An 18,927-nucleotide genomic window follows, 5' to 3' on the forward strand; every position below is an offset into this window, starting at 1 on the left:
ATATAAATCCAGCAAACACTGGCAGGGCATTGAAAGCATGGAAGGACCAAAGTGAATCTTTTATGAAGTAAAATGTGTTTCACAAAATGGAAATAATCAGAAAGGGATTTATTTTAAAGTTATGAACTGTAATTAACATATAAACTACTGTATCAATTGGGCCAGAAATAATCACACTAAACAACACTTGAAGTAGTAGCTCTAAAGCAGTATATCATTTAACAGAGATGTTGCCACACTGTTTCCAATATTTTAATATTACCAGTAGAAGCACGACTGTGTCAGCCTTTAAAGCACACTGTTGCTATCCAAAGATCCTTATAATACTGTTTTAACACTAACTTCTCTCTCCATTGTGGTGTGGGTGATAGAAACCATCATGTCTGGCATGGGTGCCAGCAGAGACCTTAGGAAGCCACCTGGGCTCAGCTCATCTAAAAGCAGCTCTAGACCTTCTCACCGTGGTGGAAATGACATGGGGCTTGTTGTCGGTGTGGCACTGGTGAACAAGATAAACCAAGACCTGCATCCCCTTCACACCAGCAAAGGATGAAAATGCTTTTATCATCTTTGCCACAGAGGCACCAGTGGAGGTCCAGTGTAAATAGAGACGGTGAGGAGGTTTGTCAACCATGTCATGGCTACATTTTTGAGCACTGTGACATTATTACTGGGGTGTGAAACGACAACCCAGATTGGTTTTGGAAACATGGGAGAACATTTTGTAACAGTTTTGGACAGCAAGGCATTGTTACCTAACAGCAAGCCTCCTGGTTTGACTCCCAGCCAGCAGGAGTTGCATGTTCTCCTCGTGCTTGTGTGGGTTTTACATGAGTTCTCTGTAGACTGGTTGATGATTATAGATTGCCTGTTTGTGAGAGTATCACAGATTGTTTAATGGCTGATGCAGAGACAGTGAAAGCTTGTGCATTTAGCTTAAACTAGGACTCCACCCAGTGGACACAAAGCTGATGTACACCAAATTAATCTATAATATATAAAATTGTCACTGTATATTGACAATAAAATGCTGGATTGAGGTTTCCGTCAGTGTGAACGCACTACGTATCGTGAGAGAAAGTAATAAAGTGTGTTTTCTTAAAAGTTCCAATGGGAAGAAACCTGTCATGAAAATGCATTTAAAACACCAATCGCACCTTTTTAGAATACACAGCAGACAAAATTAAAATAGAATTAATTTGAACAAAACAAACAAGGAAAAACAAACTGTATTTGTTAGCACATTTTTGCAGTAATGCTTATTAATTTTCATATGAGTCTGATTTTATCTTTTCTTAAAAAATCTTAGTTTTAGGACCTAGTTTTGAAAAAGCTGAGTGGAGATTACTTTAATTGAATTTTGCTCAAATCAGCAGTTTCTCCAACAGGAAGAAATGCCACAGAGTCCATTTGTGTGAGCGTGTTTGTGTTTCTGCTGGAGCCCTGGCAGCATCTAAGTGGTTACTTTGAGTGAGCCGCCTGCCTGATGCTTGACTCCATTCATGACTCTAGTTCAAGGTAAAAATCTGTGAAAGAAACTTTTGTTCACTTTCACGTTTGGTCGAGAGATTCTGAGCTCTGGAGACATTCAACCAGCCAGCAGCTCACTGCTCACACTGCAGCTAAAGATCACTCTCTGCTGGGTTGTGGAGCCTTAAATAAATCTTTACTGATCGTATATGCGTTGCATATTATATTTGTAATTTATGTACTGTTTGTATCATTTGACAGACATGAAGTTTGTGATCCTGTTGGCCGTTTTGAGCGGTAAGTTTTTTTTTTTTTTTAGCTTGCACAGTAGCACATTTTAAATACTCAGAGAGCATGCTCTCACCTCTACTTTAGGCATGTTTGAATTTGGATTATTGTAAAACTTTATGTTGTGTTAGGTGTCAAATTCAGCAATATTTTTTTTCAGGGGTTTTTGCTGCCCCTTTCATGAAGGAAGAAGCAGCTAAGCGATTCATCAGGCAGAAGAGACAGGCGGGGTACTGGGATCCTAACCACTCTCAGAACATGTGGGGTTACACCGTTCAGGAACAGGTAACCATACACCGTTCCTGTTCATATGAACAATAAGCCTCATAATTTCACGGAGCAGGTTTTTGAGCATGTCTGGTCTGGACTCCACCTCTCGTCCTTTGATGGCTGTAATGAGCACTAGATCCCCTGCAACCCTGAGCAGGTTGAAGGTGACATAGGACAGGGGCGGATGTCAATGAAACATGGCTTTTTCAACCAAGATGTAAGCATTTAATCAACATAATGTCTTTCTCCTTCAGGCCAATGAGTATTGGTCAAGCCTTCGGGCAAATATTCAGTACTACGTGGACATGGGGAACCTGATGTTTGACCGCTCTGTGGCTGAGTGAGTGAAATAACCCATGTTTACTGTGACGTTCTGTGCAATTTCATCTATACTTCACTGTTAATGTTCTTATACCATTATACTTCACTATATACTTTAATTGCATATCAGCATTTTTGTGATTGCCTTGTAGTGAAAACGCCAGGCTCTATATGGAGATGCTGCATAATGCACAAGCACACCTGGACAGCCAGACGGGTCAACACAGGTAGAAGACAGAGAGGACGACTCACATGATATGACTTCACAATGTGGACATAAGTAATACATAGAAAGAAATACACAAAAAAGACAAGTGACTGATATAAAACTAGTGGTCACACAAATGCTCATATTCCTTATTAAAGCACTCTTTCGCACTCTTTATTATGCATTTAAATTCTGGACTGTTTAATTTGTAAATATATTTTCACATAAAATTATCTTATTTAAACCAAAGCTTAAGCAGCAGATGAAATGTGCCGTTTTTCAGTATATATATGGAGAAAATATGACAGTAAGATGTATGATTTGCAATTAACAGTTAATAAAAGAATAAAAGCAACCAAAATAAAAGGAAAAGCATTTTCATTACCTTGTTGTCGTAGTCTTGGGATGTTGAGGGCTTACTACTCTTGTTCTCTAGTTTTGGGTTACTCTTGTTTGCTTCAGGAGTCTTCCGATTCTCTGTTTTATTTTGAAAATATTTTTCCCTGGTGTGTCCCTTCCTTTGTTGGTCTGTTTTTTTCATTGTCTCCACCTGTGTGTCCTCATCTCATCTGTTTGTTCGTGTAGTTTTGTCCTCCTCTCTTCCCCGCCAGTTTGTATGTTATGTACCTACAGTACGGAGCTTCTTGTGTCCCTGGCCTGTTTCCTTGTGCTGTTGGTTCTTTAATTATTCGGCTTTGGCGCTGCCTTTTCTTTTCAGCTTTTGCTAAAAATAAAAGGACTTATTATAGCTATTATTATTTCTGCCTCTCAATCCCCTGCGCCTTGGATTCTACACCAATGGTGGATCTATGATTCTTTTTAAAGTTAAGGTCCGTTACAGGGCCACATTTGTCATAGAGTCCAATATCCTTACACACAATTCCCTTGTTTTTTGCTGAGATGTATATTTAATTTCACACCATGTTCAAACATTTGTGTAATTTTAACAAAAGACAAAGCTTATACAGTACACAATTTACATTTGATTTTAATGTGGATGGACCAAGTACTTTCAATCACACACAGCCAAACACAGGAGCACCTGGATTAGTAAGAGATTTATTAGCAACAGTGCAGCCTAAACACAAGTTCCTATTAACTTACATCCAGCAGTGGTAATGTTTGTCAGTCTTGAACTCACTGACAGCAGATCTTTACACATTGATGACAACTAACATGGAGATTTGTGACTTACCAGACTAAGAAACTCCACAAAACACTGACTGGCACTAACAGGCTGGATGACTCAAATTCAGCCTTTTATCAAGTCCTCTTGCAGCATTGAAGACGTTCTTATTTCTTTGGTAAGCTATATTGGCAGTGAACATTTCTATATGGCAAACACCTGCCACTAACTGTTTTGGCTAGATAAAGGTCAGATGAGTGACAGGACAGGGGGACTTCAGGGGCCCAATGGCCCCAAGCCTAAAAGTACAACACAATACAAATGTCTAACATTGTAATAAGTCTTTGTTAATATTCCTATATATATTGAAGAGGATCATCTATTTTGCATCTCAATTTTCAGTCTCAATCATGTATTTAAAGCTTTTTGTGGTTAAAAAGTTTAAAAAGATGTTTTTATATTATGTATTTTTCTGGGTTTTCCACTGGGTGGTGCTACTAGCTGTATATATATATGTATTTATTGTAATACACCACTTCAAACTTTCTTTTCCTTTCATCTTTATTGCTGTAATATCAGTGCGAATGCCTCAAATGTTGTGCTTTAAATATGAAGATGAACTAATTGTCACTGAATGAAAATGGCAGTTAAAATGGTGTTTGAAAAGAAAAATGAAAGCCTTGCGTATTTAAACCAACTTTATTATGACTATGAAGTACTTTTTACTAATTATAATGCTGTACCTTTGATGAGTCTTTAAAATTTCCATTAATTTAGTACATGTTATATGTTGCTTAATCATCTGTCTGGTGTGACAAAAAAAAAAAACAGTTAAGCAATTAAGCAGAATGAGACAATGACAATGAAACGTGTTCAACAGAAGGACAAAAGCGAATCGGACACAATAGCACATGTTTCAGCTCCATAGTCATTAATATATGCCCCCACATATATATATATCACATTTAATGACTTCAAGAGTTTTGCAGACATGTACTTTATGAAAATGGAGTTTCCTCTAAGAAATATGTAAGGTAGTTTTAATGTTGTTGGCATGTTGAGAGACTAAATAAGTTGTGTTTTTTTTTACAGTACAGTACAATGTAGTTACAGCAGAGGTATTTTGTGCTTTAGGCAAGTGACAGTTAACAGAGTAAATAGTGACAGGATGACTGTCTATAAAAGGAAGAGACAGTTGAAACAGTTGTTTGACACTGGCAGTCTTAGATGGGTTTTTTCCACTGAGCCACAGTGTGCACGTTTGCTTTACAGCAGCTGAAAAATGGCACATTGAAAGAAAACACCAAGCACTGAATTAAACATGAACAATAATGCAGAGCTGAGAGTGTGTGAATCGAGTCAGTCATGAAGGTTTTTGTGCATTTATATTAAATCCGATTGGGTTTTTAACACCTATATTCTCTGTTTTACTGTACATAATATATGTAATGTATGTAATGTATGTAAATGTAACGCTTTTATTTATATACGATCAGCATGTTTGTTTTGAAAAACTTTTTCTATGTAAATGTCTTGACCTAACGTTAACCCAGATCGTCTTATATACCTACAAACAAACATGTTATGCCATCATAATAATTTGAAATGCCATGCTATGTACATGAAACATACATATACTTACTTAATTGACTGTAACACACAACATGGTGGATCAAAAGAATGAGTCAAAGAGTCAAAATACTCAGATAAAAGCCATAGTGGCTTCTTCTTGATCAGTGGTAGGATGTTTTATGGACTCTGGTTATTGTTACTGGTGTAGAGGTGGCTCCTCACTCGCAGCTGGTGGAGGGACTTTTAGGAAATTCTGCAGAGCAGGAGTGAAGATAAGGACAGTGCCTAGTATTGAGACGGAGAGGAACGCCCAGAGGAAGATCCTGTCTAACACCTGGGCCACAAACTTCCAGTCTTGGACCACCTATAGAAAGCAGAAATCATAAAACACAATGTAAATGTAGATCTTGTACCATATTTTAATTATTACCAGTAATGTCTCTGGATCAGTGCAACACACACCTCCCGGATAAAGTGCTCTTTCCGGATATGTCTGCTGATATAACGCACTGAGGAGATGGCTTTCTCCAACATGGTGGCCCACACCTCTTCATCCTTCCCCTCAGGTGTTGACACTCCGTGGACTCCGCTGCTCGTCCTCTGGCCTCCTTTCCGGCCCCCAGAGCGAGTTTTCAGCTCAGGGCTCTCAGGGGCCAGCTCTGGGTAGTGATACCGGTCCGTGTGTCCTCTCATGCACAGCAATCTTGGCAGTTTCTGGAGGAAAAGGTTGCGAACCCACGGCGACATTGGGTGGTAGGTGGCCGAGGAGCGGTGGTGCACATTAATGACAAAGACAGTGACGATGATGGAAAGGGTGACGAAGATCATGATGAAGAGGAGATATTCTCCAATGAGCGGGATCACCTTAGAGGAGGAGGGAATGATTTCTTCGATGACCAAAAGGAACACAGTGAGTGACACAAGGACAGAGGTGGAGAGTGACAGCTTCTCTCCTTCATCTGAGGGGAGGTAAAACACCAGGACAGTCAGGAAGGACAAACCCAAGCACGGGATGATCAGGAAGAGCGTGTAGAACAGCGGCAACCGCTTCAAAATGAAGGAGTAAGTGATGAATGGGTAAAAATACAAGCCATCCTTCCTGTTTCCCCTGGAGCCAGTGGCACTGAGTATCTCCCACTCCCCGTTATCAAAGAAGTCTTTACGATCAACCTGGATGTCCATCAGAACCAGGTCCACCATGTTTCCATCATAGGTCCAGGAGCCAAACTTCATGGAGCAGTTCTGCCGGTCGAAGGGGAAGAAGGTGACGTCCATGGTGCAAGCAGACTTGTAACTGGCAGGAGGCGTCCAGGTGATGGCACCATTGAACTTCACAATAGCTTTGGTCATCAGCGAGCCCTCAAACCTCCCATCAGCACTGCAGAAATAAAGAGTCCTGGTCAGGAAATATCAGTTCTTCTCATCTGGGTTAAAATAACACCAACAGCGTGTGTATTTAAAATTTGTGTCTATTTTATATTTTCACAATAGGAATTAGTAAAATCGTCAAATAAGAATTGAAAATGAATAAACTATATGAGAGTAGAACATGACACCTTCCTTTAATGGGTTATATTAAAGTATCAAACCGGTTTCATCTTCAAAACTAAAAAGATTTAAAATGAATATTTTAGACAGTTTGCATTTCACTCAGTGTGGACTTACTTCTCATAAAGGACTATGTCTGGAAGCCAGAGGTTTTCTGAGGGAACTCTGATGTTGGTGATTCCACCATATTTTTCTGGATTCCATCTCAGCTTGTAATCAATCCACTCCTGGACAAGAAAATGTGAAAAAAAAGAAATGTAAGTGTTGGCTGATATACAACTCGAAACAACATTGAGATGTAGTCACATTTAAAGGTATCAGAGCTGATTAAATATCAAGGTCATACACCAATATATTGCAGCAAATACTGTAAATAATATATTTAAAAATATCTATTGCTTTCAGCCAAAACTTATTAGCCGGGAAAAAAAAGTAAAAGTATTTTATATTTTCAGAAGTATTTGTGGTGGTTTTAATATGCTTGATTTCTAGTGCACGGATTAAATTGTATTTATCTTATTTTACATACCTTTATCCCTCACACTTGTTGACTGTTTTTGTCAGTTTATATTTTTATTTATTCACTGATTTACTGATCATTTTTCTTTTAACCATGAAGCTTTGGCTGATTTCTTACCTGACGCAACCAAACATTAGTTGTCATTAGTTGGTTTTTCTCATCCTGAAACAACAGAAAACAGGCAAAAATATCAACTATCATCAACAAACCTTTCAAAAATAAAATCTTTCAGAAAAATAAATATATATTATTCAATGTGCCTCAAGGACATAATGGATGATTACAAAAAAAATTGTAGATAGATTATGTGAGCAAACTGTTGGAGACTGTAGTATGAGATACTGATCATTTACAGCAAAGGCAATTTTCCAGCTTCCCAGCCTGGTTGGTAGCCCATCATGATATTTCATTTGATCATCAAACAACACAAGACGCCTGGTTGATTTGACCATGAAATCAGACAGAATCTCATTTAGTCATCTGTGTCCCTATCTTAGCAAACACGACAAAGAATCATGTGAGCTATGGACCACGCTGAAGCAATGTGAATATATCAAGTGGTAAATAGAAGAAGACAGGAACAGAGAGATGAAGAGCAAGTAACCCAAGCCTATTTCCACATGACCGAGGACAGGTCTGAGTTGCAGAGAGAAGACAGAGAAAAGACTGTAGAAAGATAAATGTGGCAACAGTGAAGACGGTGCAGCCAGGCCAGGCCTCAGCTGTCAGAGTGAGTTGGATGGTTTGTTGATCACACAGAGCAGAGGTGAGCCATAATCTAATACAGAGCCATGAAGCAGCCCAGGGAGACTCAAGGGACACACAAAGCATAGCTAAGCCTTTCTGTTTACAGTTAGCTCTCGTGCTATTTTCACTTTTCCAAACTCCAAAAAGCCTCATATTTATTTTCTTAAGCTGCCAACATGGGTGGAGGAGCGGGGCTGGGCTCTGGAAATGGTAGGACGAACTTAAAAAGAAATCTTATCAAGGTGGGATGAATATTTCAGCCAAAAATGATTGCTGTATACGTTCATATTCACTTTTTTCTCCTCTTGAATGCCTGAACTGCTCAGCAGCCTCTGATAAAACACTTCAGAAAGAAAGTGTGCCTTTGTACATGTGACAAGAGTGTTACAAATCCAGATCACTATCAGTGAAAGCTTTGTAACACACCTCCGCCATGTGTATTTGCTTTCAGCATCATGAACTGTAGTTCTCTGTTCAAAAACCTTTTTTTTGTGATTAGCTGATTCATAAAAAGCTTCAGGTTTTGAAAAGTAAGATGGGAATTAGTCTAAATATCTATTGTTGTGAACAAATCCCATGAGAATAAACACTGCATTTTTAAATCTGTAAATGCGAAACTAATTCCCTTCAATGGTAACTGTTCTCACTCCCACATCCACTGACTGGTTTTTCTTTGGGGTGATTTATCTGACATAACAATCTTGTTAAAATAAGTTCTGTTACATTGTTATAACCTGCATAAGGAATGTATATCCATTGATGTCATGTTACCACAGCAGCACAGAAAAGAATGACTAAACACTGCCTCCACAGTGTGTATTTAACGTGCAGCATGGCCATTGTAGTTTGGGGCTAAGTGGAGGGTATGCATTTGGCTGAGTCCAGTATCTTTCGTCAATATGAACTATTGGCCTCTGTTTTGTATTTTAAGGAATATTGGCCAAATATACCTAGTCTTTTCTTTAATTTTGCTAAAGGAATGTGCAGTGTCAGTGCAACTCTGTGCATGTGAAAAACTAAAACTGCTTAATTCAAACATTTCCTTTTTGAGGCTGTGCTGGAAAAAAACTCATAAGTGTAACAATCAGTTCTCAGAAAACACATTTGCTCAGGTTGCATTATTAATAGTTCATAACAGTAAATAAGTCAAAACTATTTATAATAATTGTATGGGGAAAAAGGGCAATTTTTGTCCTTGAAAGTGTCATCTCACCACATCAACCAGCTGCGAGATCTTGAGTCCAAAGCGAACTTGAATGGTGTCGTTGTTACGCTGAATGGGCCTCACCCAGCGCTGGTAGCCTTGGAAAAGGTTCCTGAGCAAAGTGGCCTCCATCTCCGCCAAAGACACAAACTCTTTTGGAGCTAAATGAAAAAGGAAGATTCCTGGTCAATAACTGTCCCTCATCAGCTCACGGCTGTCATTTCAGTAGAAACACTGATTTGCATAATAACCATTAAAAATAATTAATTGTCTCAGTTACTATTCAAGATGAGTCCTTGTTTCATGTACTGTTGCCTATTTTGTCTAAAATCAATAGTACTAACGTTAGTACTGCCACAGGTACATTTTTCATTTAATCCAAATGAATTATGTGGTAAGCCTCATCTGTATCACTAAGTTTGATAAGTAGTGGCTTATAATTATAGCCGCAAAATGTTAACACCTGCAGAAGTTTACTGAGTAAAATAAAATGTGGTAAAAGCAGGGTAAAATACAGTATATATGCTATACTACCAGTTAATAATACACAGAACCTGTAGCTGGTTTCACTTCCAGGTGGCTTCACCTGACTTAAATCATGGGCACATTAATATTCTGTATCTACCAGCTAAAAGCATGCACCACTTAGCCTTTGAAGTGTATGCACTCTGCCTGGACTTTCAAGGACAGCTGGGAGTTTGACACTGATATCTGACTCCTAAATTTTTAATTGACTGATGATCAATCAGTTTTAATGGAGCAGAGGCTGAATCATGGTGCTGCTAAGTTCTTCAAATAAAATTAATCTGCATGATGCAAGAGTGAGCAAAGCCTGGTGAAAAAGCTCATCCTACATTATAAATGGTTCCAGATACACTTATATCGTAATATTAACCCCAGCTATAAATTAATAAGTAAACTAACTAAAAAATAAAAACGTTTTTTGTATAAGTGGAGTTAAAGTTGAGCAGCACCCTCTTGCAGTCAGTTTTAATATTAGCCTCAGAAAGTCTAGATTGCTTTTTTGACATGAAGGATATTTGCATTTGTTTTACAGAGTTGCATGGAGGATGTTATCAGCATGATGTGGTTGTCGACTTTTTCTCCGGCTTCTTCCAATAGAAATAAACATCAGTTCGGGTATGCATTGGTTATAAAATGGTAAGAAACGTTCGTTAATACAACAGAGAGACAGTTTCTCACCGGCGATGGCAGCAAAGGACTGCGGAGACACGGACAAGAAGAGGAGAAGCACTGCCAACTTCATGATGTTGTTGTCCCGGTCCGGGTGAGGATGCTGGCAGACCTTTGTTCCCAGCTGCTGCTCGGAGGAAGAGGATCACACACCCATCCGAGCGATGCTGCAGCTCCCATCCGCGCTGCTGCTCGCCTCTGTGCGGGGAATCTCCGCGCTTTTGCCGTTTTCCATCGACCAAAGGCCCGATGCGATGGTGCATACGGCCGCTGTCCGTTTATTATGATTCCGGTTGAGGTTTAACGGGAAGCGGAGGAGGAGGAGGAGGAGGAGGAGGAGGAGGAGGAGGAGGAGGAGGAGGAGGAGGAGGAGGAGAGAGATGAGGGATGCCCGGGTGGGGCGGAGATGTGGCGTTTTAAAGGCGCTCTGAACCACAGAGCATCATTGTTCTGTGCTCAGGTCCAGGTTTTGTCAGGCTACAATCAGCACAGGTTCATCATTCTGACTGGAAAGGATGAAAATGTGCCACTGTGGCTGCTATTTTCCCTCTTTCATAGCCCACACAGTTTAATTGTGAGGTTCCTGCTCTGAGAACCCAATAACAAGAACATCAAGTTGACGTTCAATGATAATGATTCATAAAATGTTTTGAGGGATATTGTAACTGCTATAAAAACACACACACTAAACAGTATCATTCGCATATGTAAACATTTGTGGCAAATCCTGTCAGTACTATTACCCATTGACATGGCAGATAGTTTCTTACACTCAACAGAGTTGGGGAGTCTCAAACAGCATAGCCTACATATTCAGTCCCAGATGTTTTATGCATCAGACATGAATTCATACTGAAGAAGATCGTTTTTCTACAGTTGTATGATTTTGTCTGTGTAGAGAACAGAAGCAGTCAGAGGACACCGTAATCCAACACTTTGTTGTTTATTTCACAACATTGTGCAATGTCTTCCATCGTACACAATCTTTTCATTTATTTTGAAGTTTTAATATGATTTTTTCTGTGTATTTTTTCAGTGCTGAATGTCACAGCCTTTCCATAGTCAACTCTAATAGACGTTACAGATAAAGGGCTTTGCTTTGGTGACATCATAGTGAGACATGCTCCTGAGGACACAGAAAACTGTGGCGTGATGTGAGGGGGGATGAATGAGAATCTACAATAATATCTGAATTATGACAGCATCTGCGTAGCTTTGAAGCAGGAGAGACAGACAGAGGGTCTGCGGACTAGAAATACCCCGTGTGTGATGCTGTTGTGACAAAGATACAGGGCAGATGAAGGCTACGACACCGCGGACCCACCAATCGACTAATACTGAAATTCCCAGGTTCTTCAGCAATACACGGAGTATAACGTAGGATGAACAGTTTTGCCATGCGTCTTATATTCATTACTTTTTAAATCGAGACTATAAGTAGCTCTTTTCACTAAGGATTATTTTTGTTGATCCACAGCCATCCCAATGTTTACTCAGAAGTATCAGTCATGTTCTTGATGTCTCTCCAGCTCTGCAGGGCCCTGATCCCCAGCAGCGTGAGGGCACAGAGTGACTGATCAGGTCATCCTGGGTCATCCATGACCAGCTTCAGCTGTGAGATGTTGGTATCTGGCCATCTTGCTCTCGAACATCTTCCATCCGGTCTTCCTAAGACCAGCTGCCTTGATGGTTCTGATACACGAACTCTGTCAGGTCTGAGCATGCTCAGAGCTGTGCTGTCAGGACGGTGTTTCTAAATTCTGGTCCTCATTCCCCCTGTCCTGCATGTTTTAGATACTATCTTGCTTCAGCGCACCATGATACAGCTTTTTCATCAACAGACTTGTGCAGACCTGGATAGCCACCTTATAAGGACCATTAATAAGAATCAGGTGTGTTGATGCGAGGCCACATATAAGGGCAGGGGGGAATGAGGACTGGAATTAAGAAACAGTGTTTCAGGGAATTTAAACTGATTATTGTTACAGCAAACACCTGTATCCATCAGTCTCCTTAGAAAGAGCCGAATTTGGTTCTTTAGGACACAACACTATTTGCTTGTTCAATCATTTTGTTCTGAACATGTGTGGTTTTATTTTGTGTCAATTTTATCTTAACTTTGACTGATTTTGATTCTTCTCTGGCCAATGTGGATTTAAAAAAAAAGACCAACACAGGTCACCCAATGAACCTATGAGATAATTCCAACCCACCAGGAATTGTTAGAGATGTTTTATTTATTTTTTAGAAGTTTGACTTATCCTTTATAGTGCCTACTTTTCTTTTTTTATCGAAATATCTTGTCATTCCCCCCAAATGTGTTTTGTACCTGTTTTGTTTCAGTTTGGTTTTGTCTTCCATCCCCTCATTTTGATTGACTGAGCCTCTTTTTGTTTCTTTTTTTGGACAATTTTGGATTTCCTGTCCTCCATCACCATTGTTTTGTAAGTTCTGCCAGCCCATGCCAGCTGTCTGCAAGTATTCTTCTGAAACTATAGATAGTCTTTGCATAACAAACAAGAAAACACTGAAAACTCAACAGATCTGATTCACACACATAGACAGAAATGCAGGAAATTAGCTGTGTGTGTGAGGAGAAAAACAGAACCGAGAGCAACGAAAACTCATTTATATGCCAAACAAACACACACTGATGGTGCGATGGAAGGGCTGGGTTTGAAAATAAAGCTGCAGGCAAAAGCACATTTAATAAAGGAGTGTGTAATGTGAAATCTGTGCTTTGATCCACTAGCTGATTTCTAGGAGGGTGTGATTTAATATGGTTTAATTGTTAGGTTAAGTTTGGCTTTATATATATATATATATATATATATATATATATATATATATATATATATATATATATATATATATATATATATATATATATATATGTATTAGTGTGGAAATGTTTTTATATTTTGGTTGGAAAAAGAGAAAAAAGATCAAATACAGTAAATGCGGGCCTTCACACGTTTAAATCACTCTCCAAAATCCACTTAGACCCACGTGCATGTATACTACATCGAAAAAACCGTGAAGCACATGTTACTCTATTTAGCATTTTTATTCCTCCCTATCCCTGTTCTCTCTTTCTATACAAAAGCGGTATTTCTCACGCGCTCCCTCTCCCAGCGCTCCTCCTTTCTCCGTCTCCATGGGTGGAAGTGACAGGGATAACGTGAGGCCGATTATCGCAATGAAATTATCCTGATTTTCTGCTCCAATTGGAGCCGTGGGGTGGGCAGCTGCTGCCTCCAAGATCGTCCTGCTCGCCTCGCCTCTAATCATTCGGAAACATATATTCTCCCCGGCTGGAAACCTGCCGGTTCCCTCCCAAAAGACTGTGGGCAGCTGCACAGAGAGTGTGTGTGCATGTGTGATAGTTAAAGTGCGGGACAACGTGTGACAGAGAAGTACACTATGTCTGCATATGTGTGTTAAATGTTATTTCTTGTTTATGAGTGTGTAGGTGTGTTGGGGGAAGGGGGGTGGGTGTGTGGTATTTTTCTTCTCAGACGTTGAGTTCATAATTACAGTCTGCATGATTTCACTTGTGTGGAAATATTTAATTGATAAGAGGAGACTGTCCCCAGGCCTGGTGGCTTAATGCTAATCTGTTTGTTTTTTTAATTATTTCAGGAAATGGTAATAGAGGAAAGATGGGGAAACAGCAAATTAAATGAATCTCACAAATGATGCAAAAGAACCAGCAAAGTCATTAATTTCTCCGTCCTGATAACTTTGTAAACTTGGGTATATCAGCAGCGCCCACATTTAGCTGCAAGAGGACTTTGAGAGGACTTTTTCAAGATCAAATTTCAATATGATCTGGCCCAAAATCTGGCACTCATTAGCAGTTATTTGATATTTTAATCCCCTGAAGTAACAAAGAACTACAGAGTAAGCTAGCTGGAGGGATTTTAGCGAGATCAAAGGAATGAACATGATTCAAGTATTCTTAAAAACGTATAACAGAAGCAAGGGGGAAAAAAGAGAGAGAATAAAGCAAAGGGGCATTGGATGATTTGGATGAGATTAAATTTGAAATATTACAGATCAGTAGCAATACCTGGAAGACTGCAAACTATCAACAGTAGAAGTGTCCCCATTCTGTAAAGACTGCGGACAATTTATTAAACTTCACTATGGAAGGCTCACTTTGATAAAAAAAAAAAAAACTTTTGGTTTAGATATATGATGTGAACATTTTTTTTTAAGTTGACAACATTTTCTGAGGTCTTATTTAAACATCTGTGATGAGCTTTGAAAAAAAATGCCATATACAGAACAAAAATACCCCTCTCAACCATGTCTTTAAAGCTCTGTTTATATCAGCAGGTTTAAGGCCACTCATCATTTTACTTTGATTGCTGTTACATCACTGTACTTTGCAGATCTGAATGGTTCACTGAATGAGACATTTTCAGAGGTAGGATGCTCCAGAGCAGGGGATTGTTTTACATTGAAATTCTAGAGTTGGCAGTGACTTCAATCATCCAGAACAAATGTCCTCAGTCACAGAAAAAATGTCATTTGTTTTCATATCCCCTTTGAGATGAAGTTATTGATGGAGTAGTTCCGGTTAAGTGGATTATGAGTGGAACAAAACAGGTTTCATTGACGCTTTCACAGGTGTGAGATATTTTTGTCACTTTTGAAGGATGAACAATTCGTATTTATGTTGCAGTTTTGTGCTCAGTCTCTCTAGCCAGTGTTTCACACTGAAACTTCTCGAGAGCAGATTATCACGTCATTCAAACTTTTCCTGAACGAATACTAATATTCTCTGCAGGGGTATTATTAACAATTTATAACAAATGTGCCCAGCTCAAATTTCCAGGCTCGTCCACGTAAGCATTTATTTAGCTCACAATAATCTTAGTAAATCTACTACTACCACTACTACTACTACTACTATTACTACTTCTACAACTGTCATTTAGCAGACGCATCCACAGCGACTTACATCTGAGAGAACAACACAGGCAAGAAATCCCAGGAGGGTCCAGCTGCATCGGTGCTGGTCAGACTACGAGCCGTTCAGATTCTGCTCCCTTTCGTTACGTAACGACGGGCGCGATTTACATAGGTTGGCCTCCGATGCGTGAAACCACGCCCACAACTAACTCCGCCGGCCGGAGATTCCGCCAATTTTTCGTAGCGGTGTATCGCGTCATCGCGTCACTTTCTCTGAAAGTACCGTTAGTGTATTTATATTATATTAGAAAAAAACGAATTATTACTAGTCTGACTGGTTTAAAACCAGCCATCTCATAGTGGGACCAACAAACCCTGATAATGCGGGTGAAGTCGAGTTATGTATGCATGTAAACATTAAAGTGGAGTTTGTGCATGCCTCACAGTTCCCACACCAGGTTTTAACACTTTGGTACCGTAAGAAGCCAATGCAGAAAATAACTAAAACATAAAAGATTTGTGAAATGGACAAAGCTGTACGAGGGTAACAGGTAACAGGGATGTCCAGCTATAAAGTGGAAATATTAGAGTGAATTAAACAACTGACTAAATATTACTGTAAGAATAAATAACAAATGTTCCTGGCCCTTGACACCCTGTAAGTGCAGATGAATGTGATTGAACTGTTCCCTCTGGCATTTAATATGTTTATAAATTATGATATGATCTTTCTGCCGGGGAAGAATAACTGACAGAATAATTAAAAATGTGTGTGTTCGTGTGTGTGCGCGTGTGTTATGTGCTGTGTGAGGCATTTCCGTTCAGAGCTGATTGGGCAAAGAAGGAATGAACTCTGGCACTCCCAGTGTGTTGTCATCCGATGTATATCAGGTGTGCTTTGGATGCTTCTGCATGTGGCGCTTTCTGTACTCATGCAGAAATGTTTGCATGTCGTATGTAAATGTTTGGGGATTATTGAAGTGTAATTTCTAGTGCAAACATTATGTGCATATTTGCAAAATTGCCTTCCCACCTGATATGTATGCATGCAAATCTTCTTCTGCATAATTTAGTATATGTTTAGTACATGCCTGTCTGACCCACACAGCTCTACATAGCTGAGAATGAACACACATTTTTGCTGCTCTTCTAATTTTGAAACTTCTGCCCCCTGGGGTGAATTGTGGTTCCCAGGAGGAGTTCATAGCGCTTGATGTGCTGGGAAAAATCATTCTCTCTCAATCATTTCTCATCTCAGGCTCTAAATATGTTGTGTAACCTTCAGTTGCCTCTGGACAAGTTAGACAAAATCTGAGGCATCTTCTGTTAAGTATCAACATATGCTGCCTGTCACATACAATACTACAAAACCTATGACAATTGATTTCACGTTCGATGCACGCAAATCTGTAAATTACTGTCTATAGTAATGGTAAATGTGACAAAAAGCCTAAAAAAAATCACATCAATAAAATATGTCTATTCCAGTTCACGTTGCACAAATGTTGCATTTCAGTCAATCACGTTACAATCATATGTAGGGGGGACTATTTATTGTTTGCTGTTTGTAAAAACATTTTATAATTTTTATTTAATTTAATTTTGCTGAGATCCAAAAGAGCATTTTGATGTCAATGGCTGAGACACAGGTCTCAGATGTGTGAGATTTCAGGGTGCTGCTCTGCTCTGAGTTTGCACTGGTTAGAGGTGCTAAAATGCTACTGGCATCAGTGAACGCTGCTGTCCAAGGTGCTGATTCTCTGCCAGCAGAGGCTTATTCTTCTTCCCATCAGTGTTATTGGAGTGCTGCTTGCCTCTGCATTTTTGCAATTCTTCTTACACTTTACTGTAATATCAAAGGCCCCAGACGCCAACTGTGGCATGCACCACCATAATGCATCAGTTGAGTTGATTTTTGTGAAGCTAGGAAATATAAACTTAACACAGCCAAGAGCAACTTGAAAAAAACCTGTCTGAGGACTTTTGTCGTGACTAATGTTGCCTTCATCTGTAGATTTAAGGTTATAAAATGTATCCATTTTAAGCTCTCTACCTAAGTGGTTCATAATAAGTGCCAACAATTACAATTTTATCTTGAATTGACGTAAAATGTGCCCTTCTCTTTCTTTATGAGTGGTTTCTGCCAATAGATTTCATAGCAAAGGTTTGTCATTTCATTTGAGTCACAAAACGCCACAGTTTGAGATGACAGCAGCATGCAATTACACAGCCTCACCTTCAATTTTCCTCTTCATTTTCATCTTCTTTAATTGTGTCTATTCTCTTGCCATGCTTTTGCCTTCCATTTTTCACATGTGTAACATAAAACTAATTTCAGAGAAAGTAAAACAAATGTTAAAAATATTTTAGGAATACAGAGTAATATACAAAGAACAAAGGAATCCAAATCTTTGGAAAGTTCTCCCAAAGTTACATTTTCTTTTCTTTCTTTTTTTTTTTTGCTTAAAAACCCCAAACACCACTGAAACCTTTTATCCTATCCCACGAAAATGTTCTTATGTAAATTCAAGACAATGTTTCTCCATCTGACTATAAATATTCATCAAAAAGTAAAATTAGAAGCTCTTTGTGATCTTGCGTGAGTGTGTGTTTGTTGTAAGATTGTGCAGCAGTCTACTTCAAGTAGCAGCCACTGGTGAGTGGGTGAGGACCCTGCATTAATGCGTTCATGTGCTTAGAAGGCTCCCGTTGGAATGAATTATTTAGCTGAGTCTCCTTTGCTTATCCACGCTTGACTGGCTGCAGGCATGTACCGTTCTGCTCCCAGTGACACAAGAGAGCAGCCTAATTCACCACCCAGCCCTCTCCAGTATGACCCAGTCTTACCCTACAACCCCACTCCAACTTTTCCCAGCATGCTCAAGTCGTCCAGCGTGCATCATATCTTAATTGCTTCTTCATGGAGAGGACCGCAAAACCAATGAAGGAGCGGCCATCTGGGAAACTATAGAAAAAGAGGAATGTGAATGATAAAGAGTGACTTCGAAATGAGTAAAAGATGAAAAACAAAACATCCAGAATAATGTTTTAATCTTCAAACGGTTTGATCACAAAAAATCCATCATCTATGAATCCTTCTATCCAGGAGGTACTGTATATTCTAACAGCTGGGATCAACAGTGACGAATCATGTAAAATATTCATCCATGTGGTTGGCTAAATAATGTATTATCCCTCAATTTACCACCCGGAGATTTGCCGGGCTCTGCTTTGCGCTCACTGCCACCAAGCACGTGAAGTCCAGCGAGTCAACGATCCACTGCTTTAAAGTATCAAAGTGACACTGTTTAAAATTCAGATTAAGGTTGCTTTGACCTTTAAAAAAAGCAAATCATTTCTGAGGCTCTCTCAAAATACAGCAGAAGTTAGAGAAAAAAAACTAAGCAGTGGAGGTTTTATGGAAAAAAGATTAATAAAATAGTGTTGTCAGGCTGAAACACTATAAGACGCTCTACATTGTTAGTTTGAGAGCTGTTCAGTAAGTTGGGAAATTGTTAGAAAACTGCATGAATCACAGT

The 18,927-nt window shown here is 39.3% G+C and overlaps 2 protein-coding genes across 2 annotated transcripts; one reads left to right on the plus strand and one right to left on the minus strand.

Annotated features, from left to right (window-relative positions):
* Positions 1–1,613: 1,613 nt before the first annotated feature.
* LOC133447053 (uncharacterized protein C3orf85-like) lies at positions 1,614–2,925 on the plus strand. Its single transcript, XM_061725467.1, has 4 exons — positions 1,614–1,767; positions 1,919–2,043; positions 2,283–2,368; positions 2,502–2,925. The coding sequence occupies exons 1-4, from the start codon at positions 1,707–1,709 to the stop codon at positions 2,578–2,580; spliced, it is 351 nt and encodes a 116-aa protein (XP_061581451.1). The 5' UTR covers positions 1,614–1,706; the 3' UTR covers positions 2,581–2,925.
* A 597-nt stretch (positions 2,926–3,522) lies between these two features.
* Positions 3,523–10,761, minus strand: LOC133447052 (neuronal acetylcholine receptor subunit non-alpha-2-like). Its single transcript, XM_061725466.1, has 6 exons — positions 10,478–10,761; positions 9,284–9,435; positions 7,441–7,485; positions 6,921–7,030; positions 5,718–6,633; positions 3,523–5,619 (listed from the first exon to the last, which is right to left on the minus strand). The coding sequence occupies exons 1-6, from the start codon at positions 10,539–10,541 to the stop codon at positions 5,452–5,454; spliced, it is 1,455 nt and encodes a 484-aa protein (XP_061581450.1). The 5' UTR covers positions 10,542–10,761; the 3' UTR covers positions 3,523–5,451.
* Between the last annotated feature and the right edge of the window lie 8,166 nt (positions 10,762–18,927).

Source organism: Cololabis saira, chromosome 7, assembly GCF_033807715.1.
Source record: "Cololabis saira isolate AMF1-May2022 chromosome 7, fColSai1.1, whole genome shotgun sequence".
Lineage (NCBI taxonomy): Eukaryota > Metazoa > Chordata > Actinopteri > Beloniformes > Belonidae > Cololabis > Cololabis saira.

Bases quoted from the DNA above. Each gene is read 5' to 3' on its own strand.
- LOC133447052 (XM_061725466.1), bottom strand. From the start codon at position 10,541: ATGAAGTTGGCAGTGCTTCTCCTCTTCTTGTCCGTGTCTCCGCAGTCC. The intron at 7,031-7,440 runs GTAAGAAATCAG...TTTCTTGTCCAG, and splicing joins CTAATGTTTGGTTGCGTCAG to GAGTGGATTGATTACAAGCT. The intron at 5,620-5,717 runs GTGTGTGTTGCA...TGCTTTCTATAG, and splicing joins AAGAGCACTTTATCCGGGAG to GTGGTCCAAGACTGGAAGTT.
- LOC133447053 (XM_061725467.1), top strand. From the start codon at position 1,707: ATGTACTGTTTGTATCATTTGACAGACATGAAGTTTGTGATCCTGTTG. The intron at 1,768-1,918 runs GTAAGTTTTTTT...ATTTTTTTTCAG, and splicing joins CCTGTTGGCCGTTTTGAGCG to GGGTTTTTGCTGCCCCTTTC. The intron at 2,369-2,501 runs GTGAGTGAAATA...ATTGCCTTGTAG, and splicing joins TTTGACCGCTCTGTGGCTGA to TGAAAACGCCAGGCTCTATA.